The 16,673-nt window shown below is 44.2% G+C and overlaps 2 protein-coding genes across 3 annotated transcripts in view; one reads left to right on the top strand and one right to left on the bottom strand.

The window, feature by feature from the left end:
* LOC115205613 (RUN and FYVE domain-containing protein 1-like) overlaps window positions 1-10,026 on the bottom strand; it is a 10,281-nt gene extending 255 nt beyond the window's left edge. Inside the window, exons 1-14 of one of the 2 annotated variants that reach the window (XM_029771780.1) lie at window positions 9,529-10,026; window positions 9,011-9,181; window positions 8,579-8,798; window positions 8,237-8,422; window positions 5,868-6,003; window positions 3,674-3,775; window positions 3,467-3,583; window positions 3,178-3,345; window positions 2,984-3,081; window positions 2,761-2,880; window positions 2,563-2,692; window positions 2,328-2,422; window positions 442-490; window positions 138-215 (exon numbers count right to left, since the gene is read on the bottom strand). In XM_029771780.1, coding sequence (XP_029627640.1) covers window positions 138-215; window positions 442-490; window positions 2,328-2,422; window positions 2,563-2,692; window positions 2,761-2,880; window positions 2,984-3,081; window positions 3,178-3,345; window positions 3,467-3,583; window positions 3,674-3,775; window positions 5,868-6,003; window positions 8,237-8,422; window positions 8,579-8,798; window positions 9,011-9,181; window positions 9,529-9,862 — 2,004 coding nt within the window. In that variant the 5' untranslated portion in view covers window positions 9,863-10,026. Of the gene's footprint in view, window positions 1-137; window positions 216-441; window positions 491-2,327; window positions 2,423-2,562; window positions 2,693-2,760; window positions 2,881-2,983; window positions 3,082-3,177; window positions 3,346-3,466; window positions 3,584-3,673; window positions 3,776-5,867; window positions 6,004-8,236; window positions 8,423-8,578; window positions 8,799-9,010; window positions 9,185-9,528 lie in introns of both variants that reach the window. The other variant, XM_029771778.1, reaches the window with a different exon arrangement.
* An 821-nt stretch (window positions 10,027-10,847) lies between these two features.
* Window positions 10,848-16,356, top strand: LOC115205616 (proheparin-binding EGF-like growth factor). The gene is made up of 6 exons (XM_029771786.1): window positions 10,848-11,130; window positions 11,968-12,219; window positions 12,697-12,892; window positions 13,068-13,226; window positions 14,409-14,497; window positions 14,749-16,356. Exons 1-5 carry the CDS (start codon window positions 11,088-11,090, stop codon window positions 14,479-14,481), a joined length of 723 nt encoding a protein of 240 aa, XP_029627646.1. The 5' UTR covers window positions 10,848-11,087; the 3' UTR covers window positions 14,482-14,497; window positions 14,749-16,356.
* The last annotated feature ends 317 nt before the right edge of the window (window positions 16,357-16,673 follow it).

Below are 16,673 nucleotides of genomic sequence, written 5' to 3' on the forward strand. Positions count from 1 at the left end.
TAGAACTGTATTTGTAACCCTTGTGGCAAATGACAGCATTTCATACAAAGGCCTTTCTAAACCTTCCTTTACATCTGACACAGACCAGAGTCCACAACTGAAGGAAAGACGGAAGAGATGGATGGACAGAGCCTTACCTTTCTGCGAGCGATGGAGAAGTCCTTCTGACAGTGTTTACACTGTGTAGCCTCATCATCTTTCAGCCAGGCTTGGCCCTGACGGACACGGACGGACAACAATGCTCAATCACAAATGATTACAGAAATGAGTGTGTGTCTGTGTTGTGAAGGTGGGGGGCATAGACTTCTCCTTGTACCTGAAGGACCCTATAACCAGTGGTGAGTGCCTATGTCTCATCTGTTCTTCACTAGTAAACTCCGTAGAGACTTGGTGTAGTGGTGGGCTAGGGGAAGTCTTAATGTAGGACAGGGAACACCTTACCTTCAGGGCTTTGTTGACCTCTTTGAAGTCCTCCATCTTCAGTTTAGACCTACGAGAGAGATGAGTCACACAAAGATAAAACAGATGGAACACAGGAAGGGAGAGATGTAAATAGGCCCATCTCCTGTAAGGCCGTCTAGTACAGTACTCACTGGCTGAGGTGTAGGCCCGTCTCCTGTAAGGCCGTCTAGTACAGTACTCACTGGCTGAGATGTAGACCCGTCTCCTGTAAGGCCGTCTAGTACAGTACTCACTGGCTGAGGTGTAGGCCCGTCTCCTGTAAGGCCGTCTAGTACAGTACTCACTGGCTGAGGTGTAGGCCCGTCTCCTGTAAGGCCGTCTAGTACAGTACTCACTGGCTGAGGTGTAGGCCCGTCTCCTGTAAGGCCGTCTAGTACAGTACTCACTGGCTGAGGTGTAGGCCCGTCTCCTGTAAGGCCGTCTAGTACAGTACTCACTGGCTGAGGTGTAGACCCGTCTCCTGTAAGGCCGTCTAGTACAGTACTCACTGGCTGAGGTGTAGACCCGTCTCCTTTAAGGCCGTCTAGTACAGTACTCACTGGCTGAGGTGTAGACCCGTCTCCTGTAAGGCCGTCTAGTACAGTACTCACTGGCTGAGGTGTAGACTCGTCTCCTGTAAGGCCGTCTAGTACAGTACTCACTGGCTGAGGTGTAGACCCGTCTCCTGTAAGGCCGTCTAGTACAGTACTCACTGGCTGAGGTGTAGACCCGTCTCCTGTAAGGCCGTCTAGTACAGTACTCACTGGCTGAGGTGTAGACCCGTCTCCTGTAAGGCCGTCTAGTACAGTACTCACTGGCTGAGGTGTTGGCCCGTCTCCTGTAAGGCCGTCTAGTACAGTACTCACTGGCTGAGGTGTTGGCCCGTCTCCTGTAAGGCCGTCTAGTACAGTACTCACCGGCTGAGGTGTAGGCCCGTCTCCTGTAAGGCCGTCTAGTACAGTACTCACCGGCTGAGGTGTAGGCCCGTCTCCTGTAAGGCCGTCTAGTACAGTACTCACCGGCTGAGGTGTAGGCCCGTCTCCTGTAAGGCCGTCTAGTACAGTACTCACCGGCTGAGGTGTAGACCCGTCTCCTGTAAGGCCGTCTAGTACAGTACTCACCGGCTGAGGTGTAGACTCGTCTCCTGTAAGGCCGTCTAGTACTGTACTCACTGGCTGAGGTGTAGACCCATCTCCTGTAAGGCCGTCTAGTACAGTACTCACTGGCTGAGGTGTTGGCCCATCTCCTGTAAGGCCGTCTAGTACAGTACTCACTGGCTGAGGTGTAGACCCATCTCCTGTAAGGCCGTCTAGTACAGTACTCACTGGCTGAGGTGTAGGCCCATCTCCTGTAAGGCCGACTAGTACAGTACTCACTGGCTGAGGTGTAGGCCCGTCTCCTGTAAGGCCGTCTAGTACAGTACTCACTGGCTGAGGTGTAGGCCCGTCTCCTGTAAGGCCGTCTAGTACAGTACTCACTGGCTGAGGTGTAGGCCCGTCTCCTGTAAGGCCGTCTAGTACAGTACTCACTGGCTGAGGTGTAGACCCGTCTCCTGTAAGGCCGTCTAGTACAGTACTCACTGGCTGAGGTGTAGACCCGTCTCCTGTAAGGCCGTCTAGTACAGTACTCACTGGCTGAGGTGTAGGCCCGTCTCCTGTAAGGCCGTCTAGTACAGTACTCACTGGCTGAGGTGTAGGCCCATCTCCTGTAAGGCCGTCTAGTACAGTACTCACTGGCTGAGGTGTAGGCCCATCTCCTGTAAGGCCGTCTAGTACAGTACTCACTGGCTGAGGTGTAGACCCATCTCCTGTAAGGCCGTCTAGTACAGTACTCACTGGCTGAGGTGTAGACCCATCTCCTGTAAGGCCGTCTAGTACAGTACTCACTGGCTGAGGTGTAGGCCCATCTCCTGTAAGGCCGTCTCCTGATCCTGACAGGTCTGCTGGAGCTGCTTCTTCTCCTGACGAACATCCTGCAGCTCCTAGAGACACACACAAACCAGCTCAGAAGAAAAATAGGAGGTAGACTTCTCTTTTCTCTGTGTGTGTGTGTGTGTGTGTGTGTGTGTGTGTGTGTGTGTGTGTGTGTGTGTGTGTGTGTGTGTGTGTGTGAGACGCTGACCGTGTGTAGCCCCTGTATCTGCTGTAGTTGGGTGCGCAGCTCGGTGCTGTTGTCCTGTTCTCTCTGTAAAGCTCTCTGAATGGCCTGTCTCTGCTCCTTCTCACTGCACAGATCACTCTCCAGACCCAGCCTAGGGAGATGGGAGTGTGTCACAACGTGTGTGTCTGTGTGTGAATGTATATCCTTGTGCTTACGTACCTCAGTGTGTCCAGGTCAGACAGTTGTTTCTGTAGGGAGTCTACTCTGCCCTCCAGCTGTGTTCTCATGTCCCTGTCCATCTGGTCCCTTTGTCTGCGATCACGCTCAGAGTTCTGCAGTCTGAAAATACATGGACTACAATTAGCATTCAATCATGTTAAAACAAAGAAACCATCATGGAAACCACCCTGTACCTACCACACACACACACACACACACACACCTCTGCTCCATCTCCTTCATGGTGGTCTTCATCTGGTTCATCTTCTCCTCCAGTTGTCCCTCTTCCTCCTGCTTCCTCTGGGCCTCACGCTCACAGTCCTGCACACACATTCTGTCAAGAGGTGTGTACTCACGAGGGTGTTGCTGCGTAAGTGAGAGTGTGTGTGTCCGTGTATATCTGTCCGTGTGTGTTACCTGTGTCTTGTGGAACATCTGCAGGTTGAGGGTTTTGACCTGGTCTAGTTGTTGTCGGAGGGCTTGCAGTGTTTCCTGTTTCTCATGTGTGTCTTTCTCCAGCAGCCTCATGGCCATCTCCATCTCCTGCTTTAGTCCCACCTGCAGCTCCAGCTCCCTCTCCAACTCCTACACACAGGAATAAAAGGTACAGGAACACACACACCTATTGTAGAGGCAGTTAGCTAGGATCTCTTTAAGAAATGTAGAGCTAGTTGTTCATCTTGCTGTTTCTCACGCACACACACACCTGTCTGATGCGTTTCTCCTCCTGGTACTGTTTCCAGACCACGCTGTACATCTCATCCAGGCCCTGCCGTGTCTGTCTGTATGTCTCCAGCTCTACTGCACTGTCCTCCAGGGTCGCCTAGGAAATCACACAGGACGTGAAATGCCAGCTCTTCATGTTGTCTGAGTTAGATTAAAGTTACACAGACTAAAAACTGTGAGTCCTGACCTCCTCTTTCTTCTGGCTGCTCTGGACGATGGTCTCATTCTCATGTCTCAGTGTTTCCTGTTCCTCCCGTAAAGAGTTAATTCTGTCTGTCGCTGCCATCAACTGTAGGGTTATAACACATCAATAAGCACTATGTAGGGTTATAACACATCAATAAGCACTATGTAGGGTTATAACACATCAATAAGCACTATGTAGGGTTATTTTCCATTCATCTCATTGTCTGAAAACTGTTAAATACACTGAAAACATTAAATAAATCTATACAGCTTAAATCTACCATGCCATGTAAAAACAAGTTGACACTGAGGTTAAAGAAAGTCTGCTTTTCTCAATTTACCTAATTTTACTAACCGTTACTTTAGACAAAATCAAGACGTGAATATTCTTGTAATATTTTTGGTATGAAAAATCTTAAACTACAGTTCACACTGATGCTGCGATTAACTCGATCAATAAAATAATTGACAGCCCTAGTTAACACATCCATAAGCACTATGTAGGGTTACAACACATCTATAAGGACTGTAGGGTTAACACATCCATAAGCACTATGTAGGGTTACAACATCTGTAAGGACTACATGGTTATAAACATCCATAATCATTACATATAGTTATAGAACACATCCATAACAACTACATAGGGTTATAGAATACATCCACAAGCATTATGTAGGGTTATAACTAGAGATGTACATCTCTACCTTTCAAGACGACTCCATGTATCTAGATACATGAGCTCCGATACGTTTTAGTTTGAAATGGTTCTGTGCGATTCGTTTTAATTAGAGGAACGAATCGATGCGATTCAGTATTATACGATTCGAAGAACTAACATTTGTTGCATAAACACATTCATTTTCTAAATGAAAATCTGCTGCTGATGGAACTCATGAGCTGACTTCTGTCTGTCTGAATGATGTATACTGCAAAAATATAAAACGCAACATGTAAAGTGTTGGTCTCATGTTTCATGAGCTGTCTCAGCCTCCAGTATTTATGCTGCAATAGTTTGTGTTTCTGATCCTACCTTTTTTTTTTTTTTAAACAACAGATGCATATCTGTATTCCCAGTCATGTGAAATTCATAGATTAGGACCTAATTAATTTGTTTCAATCGACTGATTTCCTTATATGAACTGTAACTCAGTGAAATCTTTTAAATTGTTGCATGTTGGGTTTATATATTTTTGTTCAGTCTTTCGTGTATATAGCACAAATTTGGATTTCCTCCTGTCTTATAATCGAACGGTTTGACTGTTTGGAAGTCTTGACAACTCAGAGTGAGCTTCTCTTCTTCTCCTGCTTCGACCATGCAGCGCGGTAGCAAAAGTGATTGCTGTCCTCGTTATGAAATTATTAACTCTGTGTATATACAAATTACCATATATAATGTTGAAGAATCCTGCCAACTAATATCAACACATATTTGGTTTTATATACAGATTTTATTTATTTATTTTTTACTTATTTTAGTAAATACCTTAACACTTTTTCTTTCTTAAAACTGTATTGTTGGTTAAGGGCTTGTAAGTAAGCACTTCACTGTAACCTGTTCTATTCGGCGCATGTGACAAATAACATTTGATTTGAAACATTGAATTTGGCCTTACTGCTATCATCCCATAGAAACACTGAATAACAGCTTCATACATGGTTAAACAGATGTTTTTTTTACAATCTAAAGGAAGTCGTTCTGAAGTGTCTCTGTGTTTTGCTCCGTTCATCTGTGTTTGTGAGAGACTAACCATTCCACAAGAGGGGTCTTATGAGTGTGTAGCCCAAACTATTCGGACGCTACAGACAGAAGTTGGCAGATCAGCGGTACCGACTTCAGGACGAGTTGTGTGATGATTGTAAAGCAAAACGGAAAACACCATCGTGTTCGTGAGTCTCATGTTTCTTTGTAGGTCAAACCGTTCGCACGCGTTTCTGTGAGAAGCACAGTTTTCAGGATGTCACATGGTCTGACAAACACCATTCTAGCTCTGCCACCTTTCACCTCAGATGCAGAAGGGAAACATCGTCAGATACGGAAGGGCAACGTCAGCGGATGCAGTGGAAAAACATATGTCTAGCTTAAACTGACGGATTTATGGGAATTTTGATTATGCTAATTTGATTTCCGCAGGCATCGACTCTAGGGGGTTAATAAACACCACAAAGGATTAAAACTCATAAGCTCCTCTGACCTCCTCAATGAGCTTGCCGTTGGTCTTCTCTATGGAGTCCATCTTGGCCTGCAGGTCAGAGACAGAGCAGCTCAGGTGTCTGTTCAGCTCCTCAATGTAGTGCTTCTGGTCCAATATGGCCGTCATCTTAGTATCACTGACAGAGGAGAGAAGGAGAGGTTACAGGAGAAGAGACAAAGTATAACAGAGAGAGAGAGGAGTGTGGTTTATCTTTGTATCACAGAAAGAAAGAGAGGAGGTTGTTAAAGGAAAGAAGAATAGGAAAAAACAAAGAGAAGAGTGTGTTTGGGGTGAAGGAGGAAAGACAGACACATAAATCAAATTGTATTTGTCACATGCGCTGAATACAACAGGTGTAGGTAGACCTTACAGTGAAATGCTTACTTACAAGCCCTTAACCAACAATGCAGTTTTAAGAAAATACAACCCCAAAAAAGTATGAGATAAGAATAAAAAGTAATTAAAGAGCAGCAGTAAATAACAATAGCGGGGCTATATACAGGGGGTACCTGTACAGAGTCAATGTGGAGGCTATATACAGGGGGTACCTGTACAGAGTCAATGTGCAGGCTATATACAGGGGGTACCTGTACAGAGTCAATGTGCAGGCTATATACAGGGGGTACCTGTACAGAGTCAATGTGGAGGCTATATACAGGGGGTACCTGTACAGAGTCAATGTGCAGGCTATATACAGGGGGTACCTGTACAGAGTCAATGTGCAGGCTATATACAGGGGGTACCTGTACAGAGTCAATGTGCAGGCTATATACAGGGGGTACCTGTACAGAGTCAATGTGCAGGCTATATACAGGGGGTACCTGTACAGAGTCAATGTGCAGGCTATATACAGGGGGTACCTGTACAGAGTCAATGTGCAGGCTATATACAGGGGGTACCTGTACAGAGTCAATGTGCAGGCTATATACAGGGGGTACCTGTACAGAGTCAATGTGGAGGCTATATACAGGGGGTACCTGTACAGAGTCAATGTGGAGGCTATATACAGGGGGTACCTGTACAGAGTCAATGTGCAGGCTATATACAGGGGGTACCTGTACAGAGTCAATGTGGAGGCTATATACAGGGGGTACCTGTACAGAGTCAATGTGGAGGCTATATACAGGGGGTACCTGTACAGAGTCAATGTGCAGGCTATATACAGGGGGTACCTGTACAGAGTCAATGTGCAGGCTATATACAGGGGGTACCTGTACAGAGTCAATGTGGAGGCTATATACAGGGGGTACCTGTACAGAGTCAATGTGCAGGCTATATACAGGGGGTACCTGTACAGAGTCAATGTGTAGGCTATATACAGGGGGTACCTGTACAGAGTCAATGTGCAGGCTATATACAGGGGGTACCTGTACAGAGTCAATGTGCAGGCTATATACAGGGGGTACCTGTACAGAGTCAATGTGCAGGCTATATACAGGGGGTACCTGTACAGAGTCAATGTGGAGGCTATATACAGGGGGTACCTGTACAGAGTCAATGTGCAGGCTATATACAGGGGGTACCTGTACAGAGTCAATGTGCAGGCTATATACAGGGGGTACCTGTACAGAGTCAATGTGCAGGCTATATACAGGGGGTACCGGTACAGAGTCAATGTGGAGGCTATATACAGGGGGTACCTGTACAGAGTCAATGTGCAGGCTATATACAGGGGGTACCTGTACAGAGTCAATGTGCAGGCTATATACAGGGGGTACCTGTACAGAGTCAATGTGCAGGCTATATACAGGGGGTACCTGTACAGAGTCAATGTGCAGGCTATATACAGGGGGTACCTGTACAGAGTCAATGTGCAGGCTATATACAGGGGGTACCGGTACAGAGTCAATGTGGAGGCTATATACAGGGGGTACCTGTACAGAGTCAAAGTGCAGGCTATATACAGGGGGTACCTGTACAGAGTCAATGTGGAGGCTATATACAGGGGGTACCTGTACAGAGTCAAAGTGCAGGCTATATACAGGGGGTACCTGTACAGAGTCAATGTGCAGGCTATATACAGGGGGTACCTGTACAGAGTCAATGTGCAGGCTATATACAGGGGGTACCTGTACAGAGTCAATGTGCAGGCTATATACAGGGGGTACCTGTACAGAGTCAATGTGCAGGCTATATACAGGGGGTACCTGTACAGAGTCAATGTGCAGGCTATATACAGGGGGTACCTGTACAGAGGCAATGCAAATAGTCTGGGTAGCCATTTGATTAGCTGTTCAGGACTCTTACGGGTTGGGGGTAGAAGCTATTTAGGATCCTTTTGGACCTAGACTTGGCGCTCCGGTACCGCTTGCCGTGCAGTAGCAGAGAGAACAGTCTATGAATATAGTGGCTGGAGACTTTGTACTTACTCCTTAGTGGTCTCAGTGGTCATAGGGTCCTTCAGGTACAAGGAGAAGTCTATGACCCCCACCTGGGAGTCCAGGTCCTCTCCTTTGATACAGAGGTTAGCATCAATGACGTTTAGCCCCACCAGCATCCCTCCTATCACTGTTCCCTCCTCCTCCATCATCAACGCTCCTGGATCATAGAACTCACTGTAGGAGGAAGGAGGCAGAGAGAGAGATTTACTAAGTTAGATACAATAACTACTGTAAACGTGAATACGACAACATGTTTACCGGTGTTACATGTTTATTACATACTTATTACACTGATTCAGTTCTAGCAACAGAGCTTTAAGCTGTACTCACACCAGGAGGTCCTTATGGTCCAGCAGGGCTTTCAGGTAGTCAGACAACTTCTTCTGCATCAGGGCCAGATGCAGCCAGGCCCGAGCCCGACCCAACCCAGTCTTTAGCCCTGGCAGGTCTCTGGCACTGGTGGTAATATCAGTAGAATCAGGACACAGCCTCTGAACCAGCTCCAGAGGACCCCAGATAGACTTATTCTGATTGATGAATGACTTCTTCACTACAGAGAGAGAAGAAAGGTGACTGTTTAGGTAGTGTTCTTTAAAGGGCGAAAACTACTAAGTCTCCAACTTGGTTGTGCAGGCTTTTGCTCCAGCCCCGCAGTAACAAACCTGATTCAGCTAATCAAGACCCTGACAAAAGTCTGAAACAGACCTAGTAGTGCTCCAGGCTGAGGGTTGTCCGGTCACCCTGTTCTAGAGCAAGTCTCACCTTTCAGTCCATGTTTGAGGCACTGCTCCAGAACCACAAAGAACTGCTGCAGAGGAGGGTAGTCAGAGTCCAGGGTTCTGCCCAGACTCAGAGAAGACTGGATCAGGCCCTTAATACTCAGCTTCATCATACTGAACAGGTTGGAGCGCTCCACAGCCATATGGTCCTTCACTGCTACAAATAGAGAGGGACAGACAAAAGAAAGAGAAATTAAGAGAACGACAGGAGAGAAAGAAAAAAAGAGGTGAGGAAAGAAAGGAGAAAGAGAGGAAAAGAGGGGAGTTTCCAGTGCAAAAGTAATTTAAAAAAAGAATTGAGAAATGACCACGGACAAATATAGAATGTTAGAATATAGTCGTCTATATTTATGATGTTGGAACATGCCATTCTGATGTATTGTGTTTACAGTTAGTGACGGTTGAGATACAGAAGAGGGAAGTCACTGGTTCAGCACTAAACTACCTACTAACTTTATATACCTCCACATTGGCGTGCAATGCACTAGTCTTGTTACGTACCCGGTAGGTATTGGTTAGCGTTGGTGTCATTCTCGGTAGAGTTTTGTTTAGTCGGACACGTCGGAGAGCTCGTAGCAGATCCCGAAGATGTGGCGTTTCTGAAAGCTGCACCGTAGCTGACCCCACTGCTGATGGTCTCCGTCGCCTTCCGTGCCAGCGACAGGATCGGTGTTGACCAGTTGCTCTCGGTCGCCGGTTTGTCTTTTGAAGTCTCTTCATCGCTGCTAACGCCAACAGGGTGGCTGTCTGGAAGAACTTCCAAAACTTTGGGGTCCTCTTCTTTGGCGTCGCTTTCCTCAGCAGCTGTGTTTGTTTCACTTACTCCGTCGGCCATGTTTTCCTAATGGGACACGTGACACAAGGCCTGAGCAGTCGCATATGACGCTTGAGAAAAGGCCAAAGTAATCAATTTATGATTCTCGATGGGTTTTTTATTCACTTGGCATTGTTTGAAGTGTTTCTTTCTATATTTAAGCGAGGCTAAGTATTTGTATTTTCATTATTATTATTATTATTATTATTATTTTCATTGCAACAATAATACCAGTATTACGCATGAATACAGGGACATCCATGTGTATATAATGAAAAAATGCAATAAAAATAAGATAAGTATTGGTGACAACAGCTAATGTTTACGAGGTTATAGATGTGCAGCCATTTCACACCACTAGATGTCACTATTGATATTGTCCCGTGTCCTTCAGGTGTGTCTCCATTGCGTGTGAAGGCCTATGTTGAAACAGCTGAAGTCACAGACCTAGAAGTCCATTCAGATCAGTGGCTTTTGGTTGACATCATAATATTATTTAAACCAGTTTGAAACATGTTTAGCTGTTTTCCCGGTTATAGATTAAGTCTTGTCCTGACTAAGTAGATATTTCAATAGATAATCTTCATTGAACATGGATTTAGTCCAGGACCAGGTTTATTAAACTGTGCCTGGTAAACTGACCCTAAATGTCATAATTTGCATGCGTTTTCTATTAATGTAGTCACAGGTCTAATGAATACCTTTCGTAAAACCTTTATTCACTTTCATTCAATTGATACAGAAAGAGACACAATATGATCAGCAATATAATGTTAAGCAATGCACTTTTTATGTTATTTTTCTAAGTAAAAGGCCTAAAGAGTCAACAAATTAGACACATTTTCATTTAGCCTACATTAGTTTGTTGTGACTGTATAACCCATGTATATGGTTTCAACCACTCTGTAAGTATTAACCATTATAATAAGGTGTATAGCATATAAACATGTTGCAATAGATATGTGACAGTATAGGCGTGGTCGAGGCAGTCTATATAAATCGTGACGCCTCTAGTCTGGCGTTCCTTCCACTCTTCCCCAATAGGCAAAGGCTGTGTTTGAGTGCGCAACGGCTACCCGAGACGCGCCCGGCATCTTGAATAAGAAAGTCGCACTGAGAACCGAAGGAATAGGCCTACCAGGAACGTTTGAGGAGGACAAATATTGACTACGTGGACAAGAGAAAGGAAAACGACATACAGTGCTTTTTGCAGAATTACAGTTGGTGGTGATTGAAGTTTGAAGACATGAGGATTCTACGAGTTGCGCTCCTGCTCGTCCATGCCTTTGGTAAGTGTCAAATTACACTTGTATATATCAGGTCAGATTATATAGTTCCTTTTCTGTAACGTTTATACTTGAATAAACTGTTGGTGGTAATAGTTTATCCTAGACTTGATTCCTCCTAAATGCTCTATTTCTTATTCATAAGAGACATGTCTTGTAGTTCCACTTGTTGACTGTAAAAGAGTGTGAACCTCTCAAGCATGACCTTCTGAGCAAGTCTCCTAAACTTTTAAATGAAGAGTCAACGATTTTCATAAGGTGTAGGCCAGCCTATGCTATTCAAGAACGAAGTGTGGTCATCTTTCTATTTTAAAACATGCTTTATGTAACTGGATATACTTATTTTTAACTCATATTCTTGTACATTAGCTAACTGTCTGTCTATGCAACATTTTGTGTACCATGGCCAAGCAGGATTATAGTCTCCCCTGTACAGAATACTGTACATGCATGATGTTTTTTGGTGCCTCACAGTTCTGAGCTGAAATGTAACTATCCAGTTTTATAGGTTCACCTGGAGGGGCCATGGGGCCTCATGCAGGGCTCTCAGTCTAGAGACATGTTTCAACCTGCCCACTCAAACCCCTCCATTTTCTTGGCTCCTGAATAAATTACTGTGTTGGAAAGAAAAGCTTGTGTTTCCAGTGAGCAAAAACTGCTTGAAAAGATGTCATTTCAACCAGTTTTGCCATTGAAATTATGTATTTTCACCCAGTGTTGCTCCCTGGGTTAACTCCTCACAGTGTGAGTCAGAATCTACATCTCTGAACTACAGATATATGAATGGTGTAGCATCAACAATGGCCAAAGTTTAATCTTGTGCTTCCTTGTGTTTTCCAGTGGTGTCGAGGTTGGTGAGTGGAGCTGTGGTGGACAGGTATGAGAATGAGAGGTCGCAGCACACAGCAGTTATAAACCTGTTGGATGTCCTGAGCGACAGAAGGATGGAGGGAGGGATGGAGAAGAGTAAGCACGGAGGGGAGGGTCCAGTGTTGGAGGATGGAAGCGAGGAAGAGGATGAGGAGTACTATGATTACTACCATGAAGACGACGAAGATGCATCAGGGGACTATGGGGTGGAATTACCTCGAGGTATTTAATAACGCGCTGTGATTTATGTTTGTTTATTGCGCTGTTGTAAATCACCATCCTATTGTTAATGGGTTCTGGAATCCTCACTGACACATGTATTAGAATACACCTTATAAACATGATTTATGGCACTATCATTCATTGGCTTAACTGGTAGATTGTCGGTTCCATTTTAACAACTGTTCCTATGCAACCAATAGTTAAATGTACTTTATGGACCAGGTAGCCTAGTGGTTAGAGCGTTGGGCCACTAACCCTAATTTGCGGCAGAGGCGCTGTACTACTCTGGCTGACCCTGTAAAACAACACATTTCACTGCACCTATCATACTACTATGGCTGACCCTGTAAAACAACACATTTCACTGCACCTATCTGTTGTATGTGACAATAAAACCTGTATTCTATGAGATGTGTTGGCTAGATCCATGGATTCAGTTGATTAACATTTCTTGTCTGTGCTCTTTTCTTTTTTTAGTTGCATTGTCGACTAAACCTAAAAACCCATCGGCCATCCTGGAAGCTGAGAGGAGTGAGGGGACGAGGAGGAGAGGAGGAAAGGGGAGGAAGAAGGGAAAAGGAAAAAAGAGGAACCCTTGTCTGAAGAAGTATAAGAACTTCTGTATCCATGGCAGCTGTCATTACCTGAGGGACATCAAAGTTCCATCATGCATGTAAGAAATACCTGTCTATGGCACTTTCTCTCTCAATCTTTCTCTTTCTCTAAATCGCTCTGTCACTCTCTCTGTCCAGAATAACAATATGCCTGCTGTACTGTATGTTGCATGAATCACATCTCACCCCTGTCCCTCTCCATCTCTCTCTCTCTCTTTTGATCTCCTTGTGCAGATGTCGTCCCAGTTACTCTGGGGAGCGGTGTCACCTGTTCACGCTGGCTTCAGAGGGGAGGGACGTGGGAGGATACAGCAGGACCACAGCTCTGGCTGTGGTGGCAGTGGTGTTGTCTTCTCTCTGTCTAACCATCATAGGCCTGCTGCTGGTGCTCAGGTCAGTAGAATGAGAGCAGCTGTATAACACAGGGGTTGTATAGAAGCAGAGCAGCTGTATAACACAGGGGGTGTGTATAGAAGCAGAGCAGCTGTATAACACAGGGGGTGTGTATAGAAGAAGAGCAGCTGTATAACACAGGGGGTGTGTATAGAAGCAGAGCAGCTGTATAACATAGGGTATGTATAGAAGAAGAGCAGCTGTATAACATAGGGTATGTATAGAAGAAGAGCAGCTGTATAACACAGGGGGTGTATAGAAGCAGAGCAGCTGTATAACACAGGGGGTGTATAGAAGAAGAGCAGCTGTATAACACAGGGGGTGTATAGAAGAAGAGCAGCTGTATAACACAGGGGGTGGTGTGTATAGAAGAGCAGCTGTATAACATAGGGTGTGGTGTGTATAGAAGAAGAGCAGCTGTATAACACAGGGGGTGTATAGAAGCTGAGCAGCTGTATAACACAGGGGGTGTATAGAAGAAGAGCAGCTGTATAACATAGGGTGTATAGAAGAAGAGCAGCTGTATAACATAGGGTGTATAGAAGAAGAGCAGCTGTATAACATAGGGTGTATAGAAGAAGAGCAGCTGTATAACAGGGTGTATAGAAGCAGAGCAGCTGTATAACATAGGGTGTGTATAGAAGAAGATCAGCTGTATAACACAGAGGGTGTGTATAGAAGAAGAGCAGCTGTATAACACAGGGGGTGTGTATAGAAGAAGAGCAGCTGTATAACACAAGGGGTGTGTATAGAAGCAAAGCAGCTGTATAACACAGGGGGTGTGTATAGAAGCAGAGCAGCTGTATAACACAGGGGGTGTGTATAGAAGCAGAGCAGCTGTATAACACAGGGGGTGTATAGAACCAGAGCATCTGTACATTGCATTATGCAGCAGCTGAAGATGGACAAAGTCTGTATTGGCACTGTATTTTGGAAATGGGCCAACAGGAAATGAATAGTAAACAACCTAATTGATTGTAGGGGAAAGGGAGTTGAGGCTAAAACAAACATATGACCGGTTAGTTCAACATGGTCATGGATCGACATGGTCATGGATCGACATGGTCATAGTTCAACATGGTCATAGTTTAGCGTTATTGTTCCCACCACAGGTGTTTTTGTTGTTGTTTCAAAACAGTTCCAGGATCCACAGGTCTTAACTCTGTTGTTGGTTTTCTACAGGTTTCACAAGCGAGGAGCGTACGACGTAGAGAATGAGGAAAAGGTGAAACTGGGGTCAGCACCCAACCACTGAAGAGCTGGAGAGAAGGGTGAGTTACCAGGGAAACCCAGGGAAAGACAAATCCTCTCTTTTCAAGTCCTGAACTGAAATGTTATTTCCTCTTCTAAATTGATAGGAGTCAGACAAAGTGAAACCTCAACATTACTGTACATTACAGTATGAATGTGAAACATAGGCTGGCTCTAGATTGATGAAAGATGAGTTTTGTTTTTGTTTTCACACGGTCTGTGTTGAAGGAAACTTGATTGCTCATTGTTTCTCCCTCTTTTTTTATTTCAGGACAGGATAGGGAAATTCTACCTCAAAATAGAAAAGAAGAAGTGGGAAAAAAGCCAAGACCCAGAGAGACTTGGAAGGTATGGAAGAGAAGGGGGACTGGATGGGCGTGACCTGTACATATAGCCCCATCCCTTCTCACTGATGGACAGATGTGATTGGGTAGCTCAGGATTCTGAGGTAGTCCCTGCCACCTATCAGGAGAGAGCCTGCCTAAAACTGGAACTCTGATTGGCTGGGAGAAAAGACTGAAGTGGTGATGAGCATATGGAAGCTGAGAGGAAAAGGAGGAACGTTTCTGGGCCCGTATCCACAAAGTGTCTCAGAGAAGGAGCCTTTAGATCATAATGAATACGATTATATGAACAGACCTTAGATCAGCACTCCTTCTCTGAGATACTTTGCGGAAACGTCCCTGGACTCAGTGCTGCTTCTTAAAAAGACTACCAGGAGTCTCAGACTGTAAGGACACCATCTTCTCTTCATCTGCCAGAAACAGAGAGAACCCTGGTCTTTCTTCAACAGGAGTGTTGTTTTTAGCAATCAACATTTGTATTTTCCTGCACATGTTCGTTCGTTGTCATTTTCTAGTGTACTGTAAAACTTTTATTTATACCATATACTTCTCTTTTAATGTATTTATTGATGTGTTGTTGCTGCTGTATTTATGCAGATATTTAACTGCTTCGTCCACCCAAGATGCACTGCCAGTTTGTAAAGATTATCTATAAGGTCATCATTGTGTTTTTATATTTAAATGTTAAAGCATATTTATTGATAAAAATGTAAGATAAAAGTATTTAACAAATGTACAGTAATTTTGGAGAAATAGACATTTCAAAGTAAGCGTCCTCTTGGTCTCATAGGGATACCTGATTGCTGACTTTGATATATCGGCACTCTGGTTACAGGCTGCTGAGAACACACATCACTGTGGTTGGTTGGTTGCTTGATTGACTTATTCATTCATTGATTAAACAGCTCTGTGGTGTATTCCACCAATGGACCACTGACAGGTCTCTCTTTCTGTACCATTATGACGTGGTTGCATTGGTCTTCTGTGTTTGACTCTGTGAAGAAGACATCCAGACATCAAAGTGAATTTAATAGAACCTACTCTAGAATCCCAAAATATATGTAAAATGAATGTTTAAAATCTAGAATCCAGTTTAGATTTTTCTGTATTACAATCAGGATGTGGAATAGATCCAACGTAAACTCTGGTGCCTTGTCGAGTCCAGCCACTGTAGCGAATGTTGGAACATAGAAACACACACAAATGGTGAAGTTTTTATTGTCTTTGAGAAACGAGTTGGACATTAATCTCCAGAAATGTTATCTCCAATTTCAGTTATTTATGTTACCATGCCAGTTAGTTGTGTTGTCTTGTTTTAGCATGATGGGTGTGGTTAGGGATATACTCAGTGATTTACTGTACAGTAATATACTCTGCGATCCATGCTAAATTCATGATAAAATGTGAATTCATTTTAAAAACGAATAACTCTCAAGAAAAACATACTGGAAACAACCTGCAGTTTTGAAGTGATATCTAGTCAAAAAGTGTTCGTTTTTTTTTCTCTCTGAAAATAAAGTATTTTTTTCTCAGAATTCACAAAGTCATTGTATTTATTATGCTTTGTCTGTGTCACTAAGGCTGCATTTACACAGGCAGCCTAATTCTGATATGTTTTCCATTGATTGGTCCTTTGACCGATCAGATCTTTTACCAATAATTGGGCAATAGATCAGAATTGGGTTGCCTGTGTAAACGCAGCCTATAGCTCATATCCATCCATAACAGCTGCTATCTATACACTGATGAGTGATTTAAACTCAGAATCATGATGCAAGAACACTGATCTGATGTCAGTTTAGGGTCAGTTGTTTTGGATTGGAAGAAGGTCATCTAACTTAAGATCTGAGGT

Source organism: Salmo trutta, chromosome 13 (assembly GCF_901001165.1).
Source record: "Salmo trutta chromosome 13, fSalTru1.1, whole genome shotgun sequence".
In the NCBI taxonomy this organism is placed as follows: domain Eukaryota; kingdom Metazoa; phylum Chordata; class Actinopteri; order Salmoniformes; family Salmonidae; genus Salmo; species Salmo trutta.

What these genes read in the sequence shown, in the direction of transcription:
- LOC115205616 (XM_029771786.1), top strand. Translation starts at nt 11,088, where the DNA reads ATGAGGATTCTACGAGTTGCGCTCCTGCTCGTCCATGCCTTTG. An exon ending in ATCAAAGTTCCATCATGCAT is followed by an intron (nt 12,893 to 13,067) that starts GTAAGAAATACC and finishes CTCCTTGTGCAG; the next exon opens with ATGTCGTCCCAGTTACTCTG. An exon ending in GGCCTGCTGCTGGTGCTCAG is followed by an intron (nt 13,227 to 14,408) that starts GTCAGTAGAATG and finishes GGTTTTCTACAG; the next exon opens with GTTTCACAAGCGAGGAGCGT.